Raw genomic sequence first — 17605 nt, forward strand, 5'->3', positions numbered from 1 at the left:
CTTTGTATTGACATTTTGGACCCCGTTCTATCATTTTAGACCATTCTTAAACTAATAAGGTAAATGAGCTTATTATTGAAATGTCCTCGAAATAGGTTGGATGATGTATAGTGTATGAATAACACATACTATGTGGCTTCCCTACATGTTATTTCTTGTAGTATTTTATATTTATGAACTTTCTATAATGCTGATGTTATGAGATATCACTTTAGTTGGAGAGGGAACGAAACATTTTTTATAAGGACGTTGAAACTTCTCCCTAGTAGATGCGTTGTAAAACCATGAAGTTAATGACAATACATAATAGGGGATAATATCTACTAATATCTACTAACAATGGACTTGGGCTATTACAAATAGCATCCAGCCAATTGGTGTACCAGCTAGAACACTAGAGACCCCTTAATAGTATCCAGCCAATTGGTGTGCCAGCTAGGACACTAGAGACCCCTAAAGGAAGTGGATTGTGCGTTCCCACCTCGGTTGTGGACTTGATGTTAATTTATGTTTGTTATGATATCATGTTTACGTTATGCCCTATAAGACACTTGATGAGTTATATTACAGAACACTAAATATTTTTAAATACTCAAACCATGTTTAGCATTTTTCAGAGGACAAAGGCCCCATCACGAACGACACACCATCAGCTGAGAAGAATGCGATGGAATGGAAGATGATGGAATCAAATCATAACTAGATTCCAGAATTTAAGTTATAACTTTAATATAAGACTTGTCAATTGCGTTGCTCGTAAACTTTGATAGGAAATTTTTTTTTTTTCTACTAAGTTAATTTTATGGTGCTATCATTATATTTATGATCTAACCCAAAATATTTTAATAACAGCCTTAAGTTCATTAAATTGTATCAATATCAAACCTAAACTTCCAATTTCATCAAATTTAACCCCAGACTTAAATAAGTAATACAGTTTTTACTCTCCATTCAAATTTCACTAACTTAAACTAATAAAAACTATACAAATCTTCATTTATTAGTTTCAATATAATAAAGTTGCACAAAAATAAGTTTGAACGAATTACAAATTAATCTTTAAATACATTTTCAAAATTCATAAACTTCATTAAAAAAAAAGAAACTCTAATAACATTTTTTTCCTTTTGAAAAAATGGGGGAAAACAAAAGGAAAAAAGAAAAGGGGGAAGAAGACGAGGAAAGAAAAAGGGGAAAGGGGGGAAAGATTGCCTCTGTCGATGGTAGCCATGGGAGGGTGTTGAAGGTTGAAGGATGAGAAGAGTGAGAAAGAAGAAAATAGAAATAATAGAAAGAAAATCAAAATCAATCTTGAAAAGAAACCCAAACCTTAAAATCAGAGAAAAAAAAAGTGTAATTTCTCGTTTTATAAGGAAAATTGGTCTCAAAGATATCTATTATTGAACTTCAAGCTCAAGTGAGAGATATCAAAGTTGGAGTAGTAGTGGGTAACATAGCAAGAAACTCAAAAGGAATAAAAAAGCACTAGTTCTCTTCCAATATAACTAAAAACCAAAATGTCTTCACCAAAACAATAAAAATTCTCTTGGAATTAACTTAAGAGAAGAGCAAGATCTAATCATTACAGAATAACATCATTCTTTACCGACAAAATGTAGAGTAGTATTTAAAAGCTATGTCAAAACTCCACAATGGATACTCAAAACCATGTTCAGTAGAAGAAACCAAGAACTTTACCTCCAACATTCTTCCTTCTAGCTTCTTCATGATCCATAATCCCCGCAGATGTTGTCAGCACGATGAATCCAAACTGCAGATTTCAATTTCATCAAACTATTCATTAACATGTTTTTGAAGGCCACGTTATTCAACAAATCTCTATACAATCAATACCCACATGTGAAAATAGAAGATAAATTAAAAAGGCTCTACGACTCTATTCATGTATTAGAACACAAGTAGCTGATTTGGCATCTAAGAAAATGAAGGTCCCATGTTTGGACGGTTAGTGTCTGTTCAACATGACTCTAGAACGTTATAGCTAAGGAGCGGGTTTCAGGGTCCCTTGACTTTGTCCAGTGTCGACAAAGAATTCAAAATGCCTCAACTTCTATAGAACAAGTATGGGTTCAGTAGCAATGATTCAAAGCACTGATTTTGACACTATTTAAGAAACCCAAGGAGAATGGATTTCCAATCCCTTTCCAAGGAGAATGGATTTCCAATCCTAGCAGGAAAGGGAGGGAAACAGATACTCAATTTCGGTCATTGGCATCAACCAAATTACTGAACTTTCAATACTGGTAAATTTCGAATGACGAACTTCAAGATCACATTTAACAAAAGTAACAGGGATCGAACACTAACCTGTCTGGATGGGAGCAGCCTAGCAGTCCAGCCTTCAATTTCCTTAACACCCACATCAAAACGAGGACTAATAACCCCACATTTGTTCAGCCTGCCGTTCAGTTCAACAACAATTTTCCCAGATCTATGATCATCAACATACTCAAATTCCCCAATATATCCTAAATATTAAAGCAAAGAAGATAAAATTAGATAACCTCCGGAGAAATTGTTTAAAATGAAGTCAAACCATAGAGGAGGTGAAGAAAACAAACGAACCATGCTTCTGCATCACCATCAGAAACTTTATGATCACTTTGGAGGACGGCCTGATCATGACCTGTCGTTTCCCCCTCTTCTCTGCATTGTACATGCTCTTAAGAGCATCGTTCAAAACACTAATTCTGACCATCCTTCAAAATTAAAGCTTCCTGGAGTTTCCGGCGAGAGAAAAAGATAGACAAAACCAGACGAAATCAACAACTATGATAAAGAAATTCATACAATTTACCACAAAAGCTCGAAAAACTCCAATCCACTAACAGTCGGTTGCTATAAAATATACTAAAATTCCAGTAAGAACTCACTCCCACTCCACTAAAACCTAAACACCATTTCATTTGAAATCATTCAACAATCAAATGGAATCCCCATCGACGAACTAGTCATTGCGAAGATCATTCAACAGCTTAATCAATCCAAAAAAAAAAAGAACAGAAACATATTCATACAGTACTGGTTGATCTGAAAGGAGACGAAGAGAAGGAGGAGATGTACCTGAATCGCAGAAGGAGGCGTCCGTCAGCTTCAACTCTGAGAAGAAAGAAAGGGCGCTAGGGTTTGAGGCTAAAGAAGTTTATAAATCCTGGAGACGAAAACCCTCGCTCTCTCACTTGGGCCTAAACGAGCCCTGAGTACAAATTGGGCCTTCTTCTTGGGCTGGGCTTTTCTCCAATAAGATGCATTTGTAATTATTCTATTTCAAAAATAAATACAAAATTTAATCACATTTTTTAACTTTTATAAAAATTTTAAAAAATATTTTATAAAATTAAAGGTTTGGAGATTTTTTTTTTAAAAAAAAATTGGACTGTATTCTCATTCAATTTTGAAATTTTTATTCATTTAATATAAAGAACAGTTAATTTTCGAGCAGGTTGGATTTGTGGAATTAGGGTTGGAGATTTTTTTTTTTGGGTTTATTGGTCGTAGGTCGAGGGTTTGATTTGGTCAATGACGATTTAGGGTTAGCTTAAAACAATGCATTAAAGAGGTATTTGTCGATCGCACTTGTCTTAGTGGGTGACTTGTCGCAGCAAATTACGATATATCACACTACTTCTATTGAATTCAGCACCTTTGGTAATTTATAGAAGCTAGTTGAACGTTGTGTGCACCTTTCTTGAAGTCGTTTTCTTTCGTCGACCACGACATCTATCTCTACCTTGATCACAAATCAGGTTTAACCTCACTAGTCTGTTCGAGTTGTTGTTGTACCACGATCGTTATCGTCCTGATGAAATTTATCACCAGACACTGTGGGAGACTTGTTACAACAAATCACAACATACACGTCCACACTACTTTTGTTGAGTTTAGCACATTTGGTAATTTATAGAAGGTAGTTGAATGTTGCGCACACCTTTCCAGACGTCGTTTTCTCTCGTCGGCCACGACATCATTCTCTATGTTGATCACAAATTGGGTTCAACGTCACTAGTCTGTTCGAGTTGTTGTTGTGCCACGATCGCTGTCGTTGTAACGAAATTCATCACTTGACACCATGGGTGACTTGTCGCAGCAAATCACGACGTACAAGCACATACTACTTCGTTGAGTTTAGCACCTTTGGTTATTTACAGAAGGTAGTTGAATGTTGTATGCACCTTTCGAAAAGTCGTTTTCTCTCGTTGACCACAACATTAATGTTACGCTAAAAAGATAAAGTTGGTCAAAGTCAAAGGGGCAAAAGGGGTATTTTGCCCTTCAGCCCACAGGGGTCTTGAGGATTTTCCACAGACCACCTGCAAAAAAAAAGAAAAGTATGAGGAAGAAAGTTGAGAAAAAAGAAACTTGAGGGGGGAAAGAAAATTGCCAAACTTCTCGTCAGAGAACCATCATCGAAGTTCATTCTCGACCAAGACTTACATGCAGAAGTTTCTTCTTGAAGAAAAGGAGGACTCGTGTTGTTGAGGTTCCATTTTTTGTCAAGATCCGAGAGAAATCCGCAAGGTAAGATCTCGAACGTTCCTCTTCAGATCTGAGATTTTCGTTTAGGAATGAAGTGCTAAAGTTTTCTACCTTCATCTAGGAAAGATCCGTCGCTGATTTCGTGAGGAAAATCACACAAAACGTTGAGATTAAAGAATCTTTCCAAGAACTGTAAGGATGAACGGACCTCCTTCCAACGCTCATAACTCGTCGTATGATTAAGTAAAAATCAAGAAAAAAATACTGGCACGTAGGTTGTAGTATGATCAAAAACTTTCTTGAAGAAGTTATTTTGATTTGGATTAAAAATTGAGAGAGAAAAATGAGAAGAACATCGGAAAACTAATCGGAAACCTCATTTTTCTGCTAGGAGGAGAGAGAAGACAACGACGCGCCACATGTCAACCGGAAAGAGGTTTGCGTGCGCTGATAGCCACCAGACACACGTCGAACACCGTCTGGAGCAACATAGTTCCAGTCTTCCAGCGACACCCGACCCGCGTTACTCAGCCGATCGGGCACTCGCACGATGAGACGAATCGCAACGACCCGCGGTCCACCCGAATCGAATCGACGACCCGTGGCTGCAGCAAAAGCGTGCTCGCGTGGAACCTGTGAGTGAGCTTGTTCCTGCGGGTGGAAGCGCGTGTAAGCCCATTTCATCCCGTTCGACTCCTGTTTTCCCTATTTTCCTCCTGAATCCAATCCTAACTCTATATTTATATGAACCTGAACCTGAACCTCTAGAGGAGGTTGATGAAATGCCTCAATGATTCAAGAGTCCTATACCACGGGCACCCAGATCAAGAATGAGTCGAAGGAGAGCGACGACCCAAGACTTACCTGACGCAGACTTACCGCCCTTTTCCCACCAGTGCCCACTAATAATATAGAGGTTCCACCTAGCCAGCCAAAAACTAATCTCACTACGGATGTGCTACAGGCATTTAAGTTAACCTTTATGAAAAATCAGACTTAGATGACTCAGATGATGCAGACACTTGTGGCTAACCAGGCGACAATGCAACCACCAATACAACAGACAACAATGCAACAGACAACGTTGCAAGGGATCAGATACAGAGTCTTGTTATCTGAAAGACTTCTAGAGGCATAACCCGCCTTCCTTTGACAGTGGTAAAATAGATCCCGTCGCAGTAGAAACCTGGCTCGAGGCTATGGAAACAACCTTCTTTTTCATGAATTGCCTGCCGGAATATCAGGTTCATTGCGGAACTTATATGTTGAAAGGAGAGGCTCATTTCTAGTGGAAGGGTGCTCAAAAAATTATTGCACCGCATGGAAAGTCTATCACTTGGTGTCAGTTCAAAGAAGCTTATATCTATCACTTGGTGTCAGTTCAAAGAAGCTTACTTCTGCAAATACTATCCGGTCACTGCTAGAATGAAATTTCAAACAGCATTCCTTGAACTCAAGCAAGGTGACAAACCTGTGGAGGATTATGATTTGGAATTCAATAGATTGACAAAATTATCTCCTATATTTGTCAGCACTGAAGAGCTTAAGACTGAATGTTTTATAGTTGGTTTAAGGGAGGACATTAGAGGTTATGTGGCATCTCAGGCATCCACAGATCATACATAAGCCCTCAAAATGACGACCCTCATTGATATGCCTCGTATTGACAAATTATAGTCAGGGTCAGCTCAAAAATCCCACATCGCAGTTCAAGGAAAACAGATAAACTGGAACCTTCCCAAAACTGGCAGACCACTCTGTGGAGGCATTACTAATCGAGGGAGAGCCCCAATACAGAACAAGGACCCATGTCTTAAGTGTCAGCGCCCTCACCTGAGGGAATGTTGACAAGTAATGATGTATGCTACAGTTGGGGCCAAACAGGACACTTTGTAGCAAACTGTCCTCATAGGAGAGATCATAATACTAACCGACCTGCAATAAAGAATCAAAGGGGCCGGGGTGCCCAATAGCAGCAGGGCTGTAGCCCATGCAACCACAGGCAGGCAAGCCGACGTGCCTGACACAGTTGTTACAGGTACACTACCTATCTTTGGTCATTTGACTTTTGTATTGTTTGATTCGGGTTCTACCCACTCGTTTGTATCTGAGGAATTCGTTGAGTTAGCGCACCTAGAAAAAGAACCCTTAGAGATCATCCCATCGGTGTCCACCCTTGCTCACGAGCTATTAATGGTTACTCATAGAGTTAAGGGAGGTAGTGTGACAGTGTCGGGACGTGTCATAGAAGCTGCTTTAATAGTGTTAAGTATGCAAGACTTTAATGTCATTTTGGGTATGGATTGGCTAGGCGAGAATTGCGCTCTAATAGATAGTGAAACTCGAATAGTTACTCTCAGACTTCCTTCAGGGGATAGTTTTACATATGAGGGAGACACTTCCAAAAGAACCCCAAGCATCATAGCAGCACTAAAGGCTAGGAAGATGATCTGCAGTGGTGCAAGCGCATTTTTAGCCAGTGTGACCCTAAATAGCGGTAATGAACAGATAGTCTCGTCAGTACACATTGTCAGGGAATTCATTGTTGTTTTCCTAGAGGATTTGCCAAGTTTATAGACTATAAAGAGCTGAACAAGGTCGCCATAAAGAATAAGTACCCCCTCTCGAGAATGGACGATTTGTTTGATCAATTACAGGGAGCAACGATCTTCTCCAAAATTGACTTGAGGTCAAGGTATCATCAATTGAGAATAAGGGAAGAAGATATACCCAAAACGACCTTTAGAGCTAATGAACAGGCTTACCAATGCACTAGTCGTCTTCATGGAACTAATGAACAGGGTGTTTAAGAAATTCTTGAACACTTTTGGTATAGTGTTTATTGACGACATTCTGGTATACTCTAAGTCAGAGGTAGAGCACGAAAAGCATTGGAGGAAAGTTCTGACCGTACTGAGAACCCAGCGACTATACGCCAAGTTTTCCGAGTGCGAGTTTTGGCTATCTGAGGTAGCGTTTTTGGGTCATGTGGTGTCAAGCAGAGGAATCACAATGGACCCAGCTAAGATAGGGGCAGTTATGAAGTGGTCAAGGCCGACTACATTCACTAAAGTACAAAGGATTATGACATCGAGATCCTGTATCATCTGCAAGGCCAATGTTGTAGCGGATGCATTGAGCAAAAAGGTTGTTCATACTTCTGCGATGATCACCAAGCAGGAAAGAATACAGGATGAGATGAAGAGGGCTAAAATCGATGTTGTAATTAGAGGTGGTACTACTCAGATAACATAGATGACCATGCAACCCACCCTACGAAAACGAATTATTGACGCCCGGAAGTCTGATGAACACCTTAGGAAAGTGTGGAGTCAAACACAAACAGGAAGACCAGCGGGGTACTCTATCTCTTCAAACGGAAACTTATTGTGGAAAAATCGCATGTGTGTTTCCCGTGACAAGAAGATCCTGAAGGATATTATGACGGAAGCCCATGATACTTCTTACACGTTCCACCCTAGAAGTACAAAGATGTATCAGGATCTTAAGGGATGTTATTGGTGGCCAGGGATGAAGAAGAACATAGCAGATTTCGAAACCAATGCTTGACCTGTCAGCAGGTGAAGGCCCCGAGACAACGCCCAGCAGGACTGCTACAACCCTTGAAAATCCCTCAGTGGAAATGAGAAGCAGTTTGTATGGATTTTATCTTGGGTTTGCTCAAGACCAAGCAGAGCTTCAACGTAATCAGGGTAGTTGTTGACAGACTTACCAAAATGGCTCACTTCATCCCAAGATAGTACGCCTGCATGGGGTATCGATGTCCATAGTATCAAATCGGGGCGCCCAGTTCACTTCTTAGTTTTGGAAAAGCCTCCAAAAAGCATTGCAAACTCAACTAAGGTTTAGCACAACATTTCATCCCAGACAAACGGACAGACCGAAAGATTGAATCTAATTTTAAAAGATATGTTGCGAGCCTGTGTCATGGAATTTGCTTACAATGACAGTTATCAAGCGACCATTCAGATGACCCCTTTTGAGGCATTATATGGGCGTAGGTGTCAAACACCAGTCTTTTGGGAAGAAGTAGGCACGCAGCAACTACTGGGACAAGAGTTAGTTCAGGTCACCAACGCAACGGTGCAGAAAATTAATCAAAGAATTCTCACCGCACAGAGCAGACAGAAGAGCTATGTAGATTTGCGTAGAAGGGACCTTGAGTTCGAGGTGGGTGACCATGTGTTCCTAAAGGTAGCCCTTATGAGGGGTGATGAGGTTTGGAAAGGAGGGAAAGTTAAGCCATAGGTTTATAGGCCCTTTCGAGATTTTAGAGAAAGTTGGGGCCGGGGCTTATAGGTGTTAGGTTATGGAGCCTGCTGCTTATTTATAGCTTGGTCAATGGTTATATCCGGTAAAACTATATTTGGTAAAGCTATATCCGGTAAAGCTATATATGGTAAATAGCTATATATAGTAGATGGTTAAATCGGGTAAAGCTATATATAGTAAATAGCTATATATAGTAGATGGTTAAATCGGGTAAAGCTATATATAGTAAACTGAACTATATATATATCCCGTTCGGTAGAGCTTTGAAATGTACTTTTTATTCTCTGTAATTCTCTCTTGCTGTACATACTTGAAGAAGTCATCAATACAAATCCTTTTAGCCAGAGTTCTCCTTGCACTTTTCTCTATCCTATTCTTTGTGTTCATCTAGATCGAGCGTGTGCGTTATTGTGCGATCCTAACAACTGGTATCAGAGCTAGGCGAAATTCACCACCATCTGTGAAGATGGAAAGTTCAGAGATTGGAATTGAGAAGTTTGATGGATCCGATTTCGGGTTCTGGAAGATGCAGATTGAAGATTATCTATACTAGAAAGATCTTCACGAATCTCTGTTTCAAATACATTTCACCCTCAGACAGACGGACAGACCGAAAGATTGAATCTAATTTTAGAAGATATGTTGCAAGTCTGTGTCATGGAATTTGCTTACAATAACAGTTATCAAGCGACCATTCAGATGACCCCTTTTGAGGTACTATATGGGCGTAGGTGTCGAACACCAGTCTTTTGGGAAGAAGTAGGCACGCAGCAACTACTAGGACCAAAGTTAGTTCAGGTCACCAACACAACGGTGCAGAAAATTAAGCAAAGAATTCTCACCGCACAGAGCAGACAGAAGAGCTATGCATATTTGCGTAGAAGGGACCTCGAGTTCGAGGTGGGTGACCATGTGTTCCTAAAGGTAGCCCCTATGACGGGGTGATGAGGTTTGGAAAGAAGGGAAAGTTAAGCCATAGGTTTATAGACCCTTTCGAGATTTTAGAGAAAGTTGGGGTCGTGGCTTATAGATGTTAGGTTATGGAGTCTATTGCTTATTTATAACTTGGTCAACGGTTATATCTGGTAAAGCTATATTTGGTAAAGCTATATCCGGTAAAGCTATATATGGTAAATAACTATATATAGTAGATGGTTAAATCGGGTAAAGCTATATATAGTGAATAGCTATATATAGTAGATGGTTAAATCTGGTAAAGCTATATATAGTAAACTGAACTATATATATATCCCGTCCCGTAGAGCTTTGAACTGTACTTTTTATTCTATGTAATTCTCTCTTAGTGTACATACTTGAAGAAGTCATCAATACAAATCCTTTTAGCCAGAGTTCTCCTTGCACTTTTCTCTATCCTATTCTTTGTGTTCTTCTAGATCAAGCGTGTGCGTTGTTGTGCGATCCTAACAATAGGATTGCTCTATCACCAAACCTCGCTGTCGTTCACAACGTGTTCTACGTGTCTATGTTGCGAAAGTACACCCCATACCCTACTCATGTGATTGAACACGAAACTCTTCCTCTTCAGGAAGATCTGTCCTACCAGGAAAGACCTAGTAGAATTTTGGATCGAGACACTAGCGACTGCGCAACAAAGTTATTCCTTGGTGAAAGTCTCATGAGGTAACCATCGAGACGAGGAGGCGACTTGGGAACAGGAAGATGATGTAAGGAGAGCCTATCCCGAACTCTTTCAAGAGATACCAACTTTCGGAGACGAAAGTTTCTAAGGAGGGGAGAGTTTGTAAGGCTAAAAAAAAAGTTAGTCAAAGTTAGAAGGGCAAAAGGGGTATTCTGCCCCTCAGCCCATTATAGGGGTCTTGAGGATTGTACACAGAGCACCTCCAAAAGAGAAAAGTGTGAGGAAGAAAGTTGAGAGAAAAGAAACTTGAGGGGGAAAGCAAACTGTCGGACTTCTCGTCGGAGAACCATCATCGAAGTTCATTCTCGACCAAGATTTACATGCTGAAGTTTCTTCTTGAAAAAAAGGAGGACTCGTGTTGTTGAGGTTCCATTTTTCGTCAAGATCTGAGAGAAATCCACGAGGTAAGATCTAAAATGTTCCTCTTCAGATCTGAGATCTTCGTTTAGGAATGAAGTGCTAAAGTTTGCTACCTTCATCAAGCGAAGATCTGCCGCTGATTTCGTGAGGAAAATCGGACGAATCGTTGAGATCTGAGAATCTTTCCAAGAACGGTAAGGATGTTAACGAACCTCCTTCCGATGCTCATAACTCATCGTATGATTAAGTAAAAATTAAGAAAAAAATAGTGGCACGTAGGTTGTAGTATGATCTAAAACTTTGTGAAGAAGTCATTTCGATTTTGATTAAGAATCGAGAGATAGAAAAATGAGAAGAATGTCGGAAACCTCATTTTTCTGCTAGGAGGAGAGACAAGAAGACGGTGCACCACATGTCAACCGACAAAAGGCCCGCGTGCACCGATATCCACTAGACATGTGTCAAACGCCGTATGGAGCGACACGGTTCCATTCTTCCAGCGACACATGTCTACGGCAGTGACACCCGACTCACGTTCCTCAGCCGATCCGGCACCCGCGTAGTGAGATGAACCGCAACGACCCGCAGTCCACTCGAACCCCCGCACCCGAACCGAACCGACGACCCGCAGCTGTAGCAAAAGTGTGCGTGCGTGGCACTCGCGTGTGGAACCTGCGAGTGAGCTTGTTCCAACATGTGGCTAGTGCGTGTAAGCCCGTTTTCGTCCCATTCGGCTTCTGTTTTCCCTATTTTCCTCCTAAATCTAATCCTAAACTCTATTTTATATGAAATAGGATGTAATAGGGAAAAATCAGTACTTTTGGACACGCTATTTGTGTTGAAACGCTAATGTAAGGGCACGCGTCAACCAAGTAAGTCGCCACATGGAACTTTAGGAAGAAATAATTGTAGGAGTCGCTTCGTTATGCATGCATACTTGTTTAATTATCTTAGGTGGTAGCTTTCCATGTTTGAATGTAGGTAAGTTGTTTGTTAAGAATATGGATGTATTATGTGAAGTATTTTGAGAATTATCTGAGTGTTGCAATTATGTTTTAAACTTCCGCTTCATATGTATATGTTTGATTCATGGTGAAAGAAGGAATGCTTGTGAAATCTGCGCTCCGGGAGCTTGATAGTTATATCGCCCCGTTGAGCATGTATGTTTATAGTTGCATGAATGTTGTAGATGATGCTAGTTATAATGGGTACATTCTATTAGCTTTCATGATTCAGTTTAACGATAAAACTAGGATTTTGTGGTTAGAGTGACAAGTTCCTAAGTGAAGACCTCCCTCCCCTGGGAGCATAAGAAATTACCACGGTAAACGAACTATCCCTAGAGTACCCTTAGGTTGCTTGTATACGATTGGTGTTACAGCTTCGTGGGAGACCAGGGGGTTCCTAATCAGGACTCGTCTGCTCTAAAGTCGTTTTAGCATGGGAAACGGGAGACCTACGTTGTAACGGACCATTTAGCTGGATGGGAATGGGGGAGGTAGCCCTCCCCGAATAAAGGGGGATTACCATGGGACTAAGGGTTTGTAGCCCACTTCCTATGTAAGACACCAGGTAGTCTCTCATAGCCATGCCGAGGTAGCTACTCGTAGGGCACCAGTCAAACACAGGTTGGCATAAGGGAACTCTTATGGTTTAAATAAAAGGATGAAGAACCAAAGAAGCCCCAAGGAGCTAAGACCGAAACTAGGCGATCTAGAGCCAAAGAAAAGACCGTGGAAGTTTACTAAAATTAGGACGTGATATGTGCTTACAAGTGAGTGGCTTACTGAGTATAATTTTTATACTTATCCTTGTTATATCTTTTTTTTTTTCAAGTACGTGAGGCGTTGTGTCAAGAGAGGGCGCGTTGAGGGATGTGGATTGTCATAGAGGAAGCGTGTCCCAGGGCGTCAGTCCGGCCTTACCTTTTAGTACATTTTGTCTTTCATGTTTACTTCCATTGTCTAAAAATTGTCACCTATGTTCTTTTTGTAATGAAACGTTCTTCCTACGAAATAAATATTGATTTTTTTTTGAAATGACGTTTTTTTTTAATTTCTTGCATACACAGTACACGTCATAGTCATTGTAAGTCACGACTTGATGTTAAATATTGGGCCGTGACAATTAATCTCTACCTTGATCGCGGATCGGGCTCAACGTCACTAGTCTGTTTGAGTTGTTATTGTATCAGTTCAGCACCTTTAGTAATTTACCGAAGGTAGTTGAATGTTGTTCACACCTTCCCAAAATTCGTTTTCTCTCATCGCCCACAACATTAATCTCTACCTTGATTGTGAACCGGCGTCACTATTATGTTCAAGTTGTTGTGGTACTACGATCGTTGTCATCCTAACGAAATTCATCACTTGACGTCATGGGTGACTTGTCGCAACAAATCACGACATAGGAGCCTATACTACGATCGTTGTCATCCTAACGAAATTCATCACTTGACGCCATGGGTGACTTGTCGCAACAAATCACGACATAGGAGCCTATACTACGATCGTTGTCATCCTAACGAAATTCATCACTTGACGCCATGGGTGACTTGTCGCAACAAATCACGACATAGGAGCCTATACTACGATCGTTGTCATCCTAACGAAATTCATCACTTGACGCCATGGGTGACTTGTCGCAACAAATCACGACATAGGAGCCTATACTACGATCGTTGTCATCCTAACGAAATTCATCACTTGACGCCATGGGTGACTTGTCGCAACAAATCACGACATAGGAGCCTATACTACGATCGTTGTCATCCTAACGAAATTCATCACTTGACGCCATGGGTGACTTGTCGCAACAAATCACGACATAGGAGCCTATACTACGATCGTTGTCATCCTAACGAAATTCATCACTTGACGCCATGGGTGACTTGTCGCAACAAATCACGACATAGGAGCCTATACTACGATCGTTGTCATCCTAACGAAATTCATCACTTGACGCCATGGGTGACTTGTCGCAACAAATCACGACATAGGAGCCTATACTACGATCGTTGTCATCCTAACGAAATTCATCACTTGACGCCATGGGTGACTTGTCGCAACAAATCACGACATAGGAGCCTATACTACGATCGTTGTCATCCTAACGAAATTCATCACTTGACGCCATGGGTGACTTGTCGCAACAAATCACGACATAGGAGCCTATACTACGATCGTTGTCATCCTAACGAAATTCATCACTTGACGCCATGGGTGACTTGTCGCAACAAATCACGACAAAGGAGCCTTTACTGCTTCCATAGAGTTCAACAGCTTTTGTAATTTGCAGAGGGTAACAAATTTCGGAGGTTCTCTTTTGTCTATTATTTTAAGTCGTGGTTTTGGTTATAATCTTCGGTCTCTATTGTGTTTAGGATTGAACGGATCGAGAAATCTAGATAAGTAATGATTTCGGTAAATTTTCTAAACCCTCCAATTATTAGGATACAATCTTAGATAAAATATATTAAAAGCTCACAAACAAACACAAATCGATCAATACTTGGGCATGAGTATTTCTAAAGAGGCCGAGGTACCACTCTGGCAAACTTATTAATACGGATTCTTAATATAATTTATATATTTTTATTTGGCTAGGTCAACCCAAAGGTTTTATCTATGAACCCGAAACTGAACCGATTCAATTCGGGTTCAGAAAAAATGAACACAACCCTACCCAAAATGCTAATCCAACTCAACCCTTATCGTTCGGGTCGGATTGGTTCGAGTTGTCGGGTTGAATGTACACCCCTATTAGATTCTTTCGTTTAGTCATATTATCAACATTTTTTTACATTAAAAAAATTGAAAAACAAAAAATATCCTCTCTTCTAATTGGTCCATTTTGAATAACGCGGATCGCTCTACAGTCTATCCACACCCGTCGATTGAACTGTATCGTACGGTCAAACGTGCACCCATTTCTGAGTTCGTCTCCATCGTCAAATGCTCGTTGTTTCATACCGCTCTATAAAAACATTACCTCAATTTCAGAGCTTCTCATCGTCATATCCACTGACCCAAATCTGTTTTCCTGTAATCTCTGCAACTGCCTTTGATTTTCCGGCGACCAGGGTCAAGTTCCGATGGATTCTAGCGCCAAGTTAAAGAAGGGAGCAGGTGGAAGAAAGGGCGGCGGTCCGAAGAAGAAGCCAGTTTCCCGCTCCGTTAAGGCTGGTCTCCAGTTCCCCGTCGGTAGAATTGGTCGGTATTTGAAGAATGGCCGGTATGCTCGACGTGTCGGTACCGGAGCTCCGGTCTACTTGGCCGCCGTTCTTGAGTATCTCGCCGCCGAGGTACTTTCTGAACTCCTTCTGCTTTCTAGATCTGTGTTGCTTTCTTTTGGATGTGGATGCTTAGGGATTCGAATTTAATTCTGGAATTAGATTCTTAACTCATCGATTGGCTGTTGTTACGTTGAATTTTGCTAGATCATTATGAACTATTTGATTTGAGGAAAAGATTAGGAAATTCAAAGAACTGAGTGAATTAGAAATGAAATATCTCGTGAATTTTAGCTTCGGTTGACTAATTATTGCTTTTGACATGTGTTTGCTGTAGCTTGGAACATAATTATTGATTGGAATGTTGAATTCAACTTGATTTCCTTATTGGATTTGGTGAGCATGAATATGATTGAATCCTTGGGTATATAGATCCTAGATTTCAAATAAACATCGAATCCTATGCTTTTGATCTCTAATCTATCACAAACGGGGGCAAATTAGGTGTTGGAATTGGCTGGAAATGCAGCCCGAGACAACAAGAAGAACAGAATAATTCCTAGGCATGTATTGTTGGCCATAAGAAACGATGAAGAGCTTGGGAAATTGCTAGCCGGCGTAACGATTGCACATGGTGGTGTTCTTCCAAACATAAACCCAGTTCTGTTGCCTAAGAAGAGTGAAAAAGCAGCCACTAAAGAACCTAAATCTCCATCAAAGGCCTCTAAGGCTACAAAATCCCCTAAAAAGGCTTAGGTTCTTTTGTTCAATCTGAAAAACTTTGACTTGTTCTTTGCCCATTTGTATGTACTTTGTTGCCTTTTTAGAGTCGTCTTCTGTGTTGTTTATTAATGTAAGCTCAAACCTGATCAATTTGAACACTCTGTATCGCTCCCATCATCATCTTAATGATCAATTCCTGTACTGGTTATGATTGTTTAGCCATCAATTCTTTTTCTTCATTTTGCTAATCTTTGATTGGCTTGTACGGATATATGAGATAGTGAGCTTGGAATCACGGACCTTTACCATATATCAATGAAGATGTATTCCTTATATATAAACCTATGATCATCTCCTTGGTTATCCAACGTGGGACTCCCTTTCATTAATTTTTCAACAATCCTCTTATTGGACAAAGTACACCATAGAATTTCCTTTCCGGCCTATGGAGCTCTTGAATAGCCTCTCTTTAATTGAGGTCTGGCTCCTTTTTTTGGAGCTTTCGAACAAAGTATACCTTTTGTTTGACACTTGTGTCACTTTTGACTACACATTCGAGACCCACAATTTGATTGTTCGACACTTGAAGATTTTATTGACATGGGCATGACTTTGATATCATGTTAGAAATCACTTACTTTCACAATGATATGATATTGTCCACTTTGAGCATAAACTTTCATGACTTTGCTTTTGATTATCAATTGTGTGCGAACTAGTCACGATACGTGTCCACTGTCCACAATTGAACACCATTGGAGTGTTGAACTGCCTTGTGAGTTTCGACAATTTCACCAATGACTTTACTCCACATGTTGAACACACTACATTTGTGAAATTTCATGTTGATAAGCCTTGATTCATGTTGATCTCTCTCGAACTTGCTAGTTTTGAGTCTCCTTCTATTCACTTAAGATTCCTCTTTTTTATGAGGGTGTGGAGACTTCTCCTTAACAGACATATTTTAAAACGTGAGATTGACGACAATATATAACGAGTCAAAGCAAACAATATTTGCAAGCGATAGATTTTAAATGATTATAGAGAACTTCACACAATATTTACTCGAATCAAATGGTGTTTTGCATTAAATGTGCACCTGGTAAGAACAAATAATTGAGTGATATAATGAATATCACCTACTCAAACCCCACTTGTTTTTGAGCATTCATTTTCAAAACATCCAAATTGTTTAACTTCTCAAACAGGGAGGTTGTAGAATTTTCCATCGTATTTACTCATTATTTCATTAAAAATAATGACGAATGGGAATGTAGCTCAGCGATTAAGATATAGATCTCAATCAAATGTTCAAACGTTCTAACAAAAAAAAATTGTTAGATAGAAATTAAACCGAGAATCTAAATAACTTTGGGGAGGAAAAGCCTATTATCATATAAATTCAGATACTTCAATCTTCCCCCAACAATTATTAATCTAAAAAAATTACCAACTTTTTTTTTTTTTATAGACGTTATGGTTAGGTGGAGCCTATTTTCTTGATTGATTTCATTTATTAAGGGTTAGTTTGATCATAAATAAATTTAAAGCCTATAGATGAACCATTTCTTAAAAATTCATTTCATAGCGGTATATGTATAGTTAATGTGGACGTAACTCTATACATAATTTTTTGAAATTTTTTTGGGATGCATGTCAGTGGGGACAAAACTTGCTGGAAAGACTCGTATTGGTTTATAAGGATATTCTTCACTCTTAAAAAGAGAGAAATAGGTAATGTGACCATATCGTTGGAGATGCACGAAAATGCTGGAGCAAACAAGTGGAGAATCCAGATTCTAAATCTTAAGCATGAGTCGTTACATAACTTATATAATATA

The 17605-nt window shown here is 39.8% G+C and overlaps 2 protein-coding genes across 3 annotated transcripts; one reads left to right on the forward strand and one right to left on the reverse strand.

Annotated features, from left to right (window-relative positions):
* Positions 1-1472: 1472 nt before the first annotated feature.
* LOC111464955 (40S ribosomal protein S15a-1-like) lies at positions 1473-3166 on the reverse strand. 2 transcript variants are annotated; one of them, XM_023109247.1, is made up of 4 exons: positions 3085-3166; positions 2587-2738; positions 2329-2489; positions 1473-1771 (listed from the first exon to the last, which is right to left on the reverse strand). In XM_023109247.1, exons 2-4 carry the CDS (start codon positions 2717-2719, stop codon positions 1673-1675), a joined length of 393 nt encoding a protein of 130 aa, XP_022965015.1. In that variant the 5' UTR covers positions 2720-2738; positions 3085-3166; the 3' UTR covers positions 1473-1672. The 2 variants fall into 2 exon arrangements, with proteins under 2 accessions (XP_022965015.1, XP_022965016.1); XM_023109248.1 differs by having other exon boundaries at positions 2587-2734; positions 3085-3162.
* Positions 3167-14701: 11535 nt separating this feature from the next.
* Positions 14702-15990, forward strand: LOC111464937 (histone H2A). The gene is made up of 2 exons (XM_023109225.1): positions 14702-15113; positions 15546-15990. Exons 1-2 carry the CDS (start codon positions 14904-14906, stop codon positions 15795-15797), a joined length of 462 nt encoding a protein of 153 aa, XP_022964993.1. The 5' UTR covers positions 14702-14903; the 3' UTR covers positions 15798-15990.
* The last annotated feature ends 1615 nt before the right edge of the window (positions 15991-17605 follow it).

Source organism: Cucurbita moschata, unplaced genomic scaffold, assembly GCF_002738365.1.
Source record: "Cucurbita moschata cultivar Rifu unplaced genomic scaffold, Cmos_1.0 Cmo_Scf00031, whole genome shotgun sequence".
Classification (NCBI taxonomy): domain Eukaryota; kingdom Viridiplantae; phylum Streptophyta; class Magnoliopsida; order Cucurbitales; family Cucurbitaceae; genus Cucurbita; species Cucurbita moschata.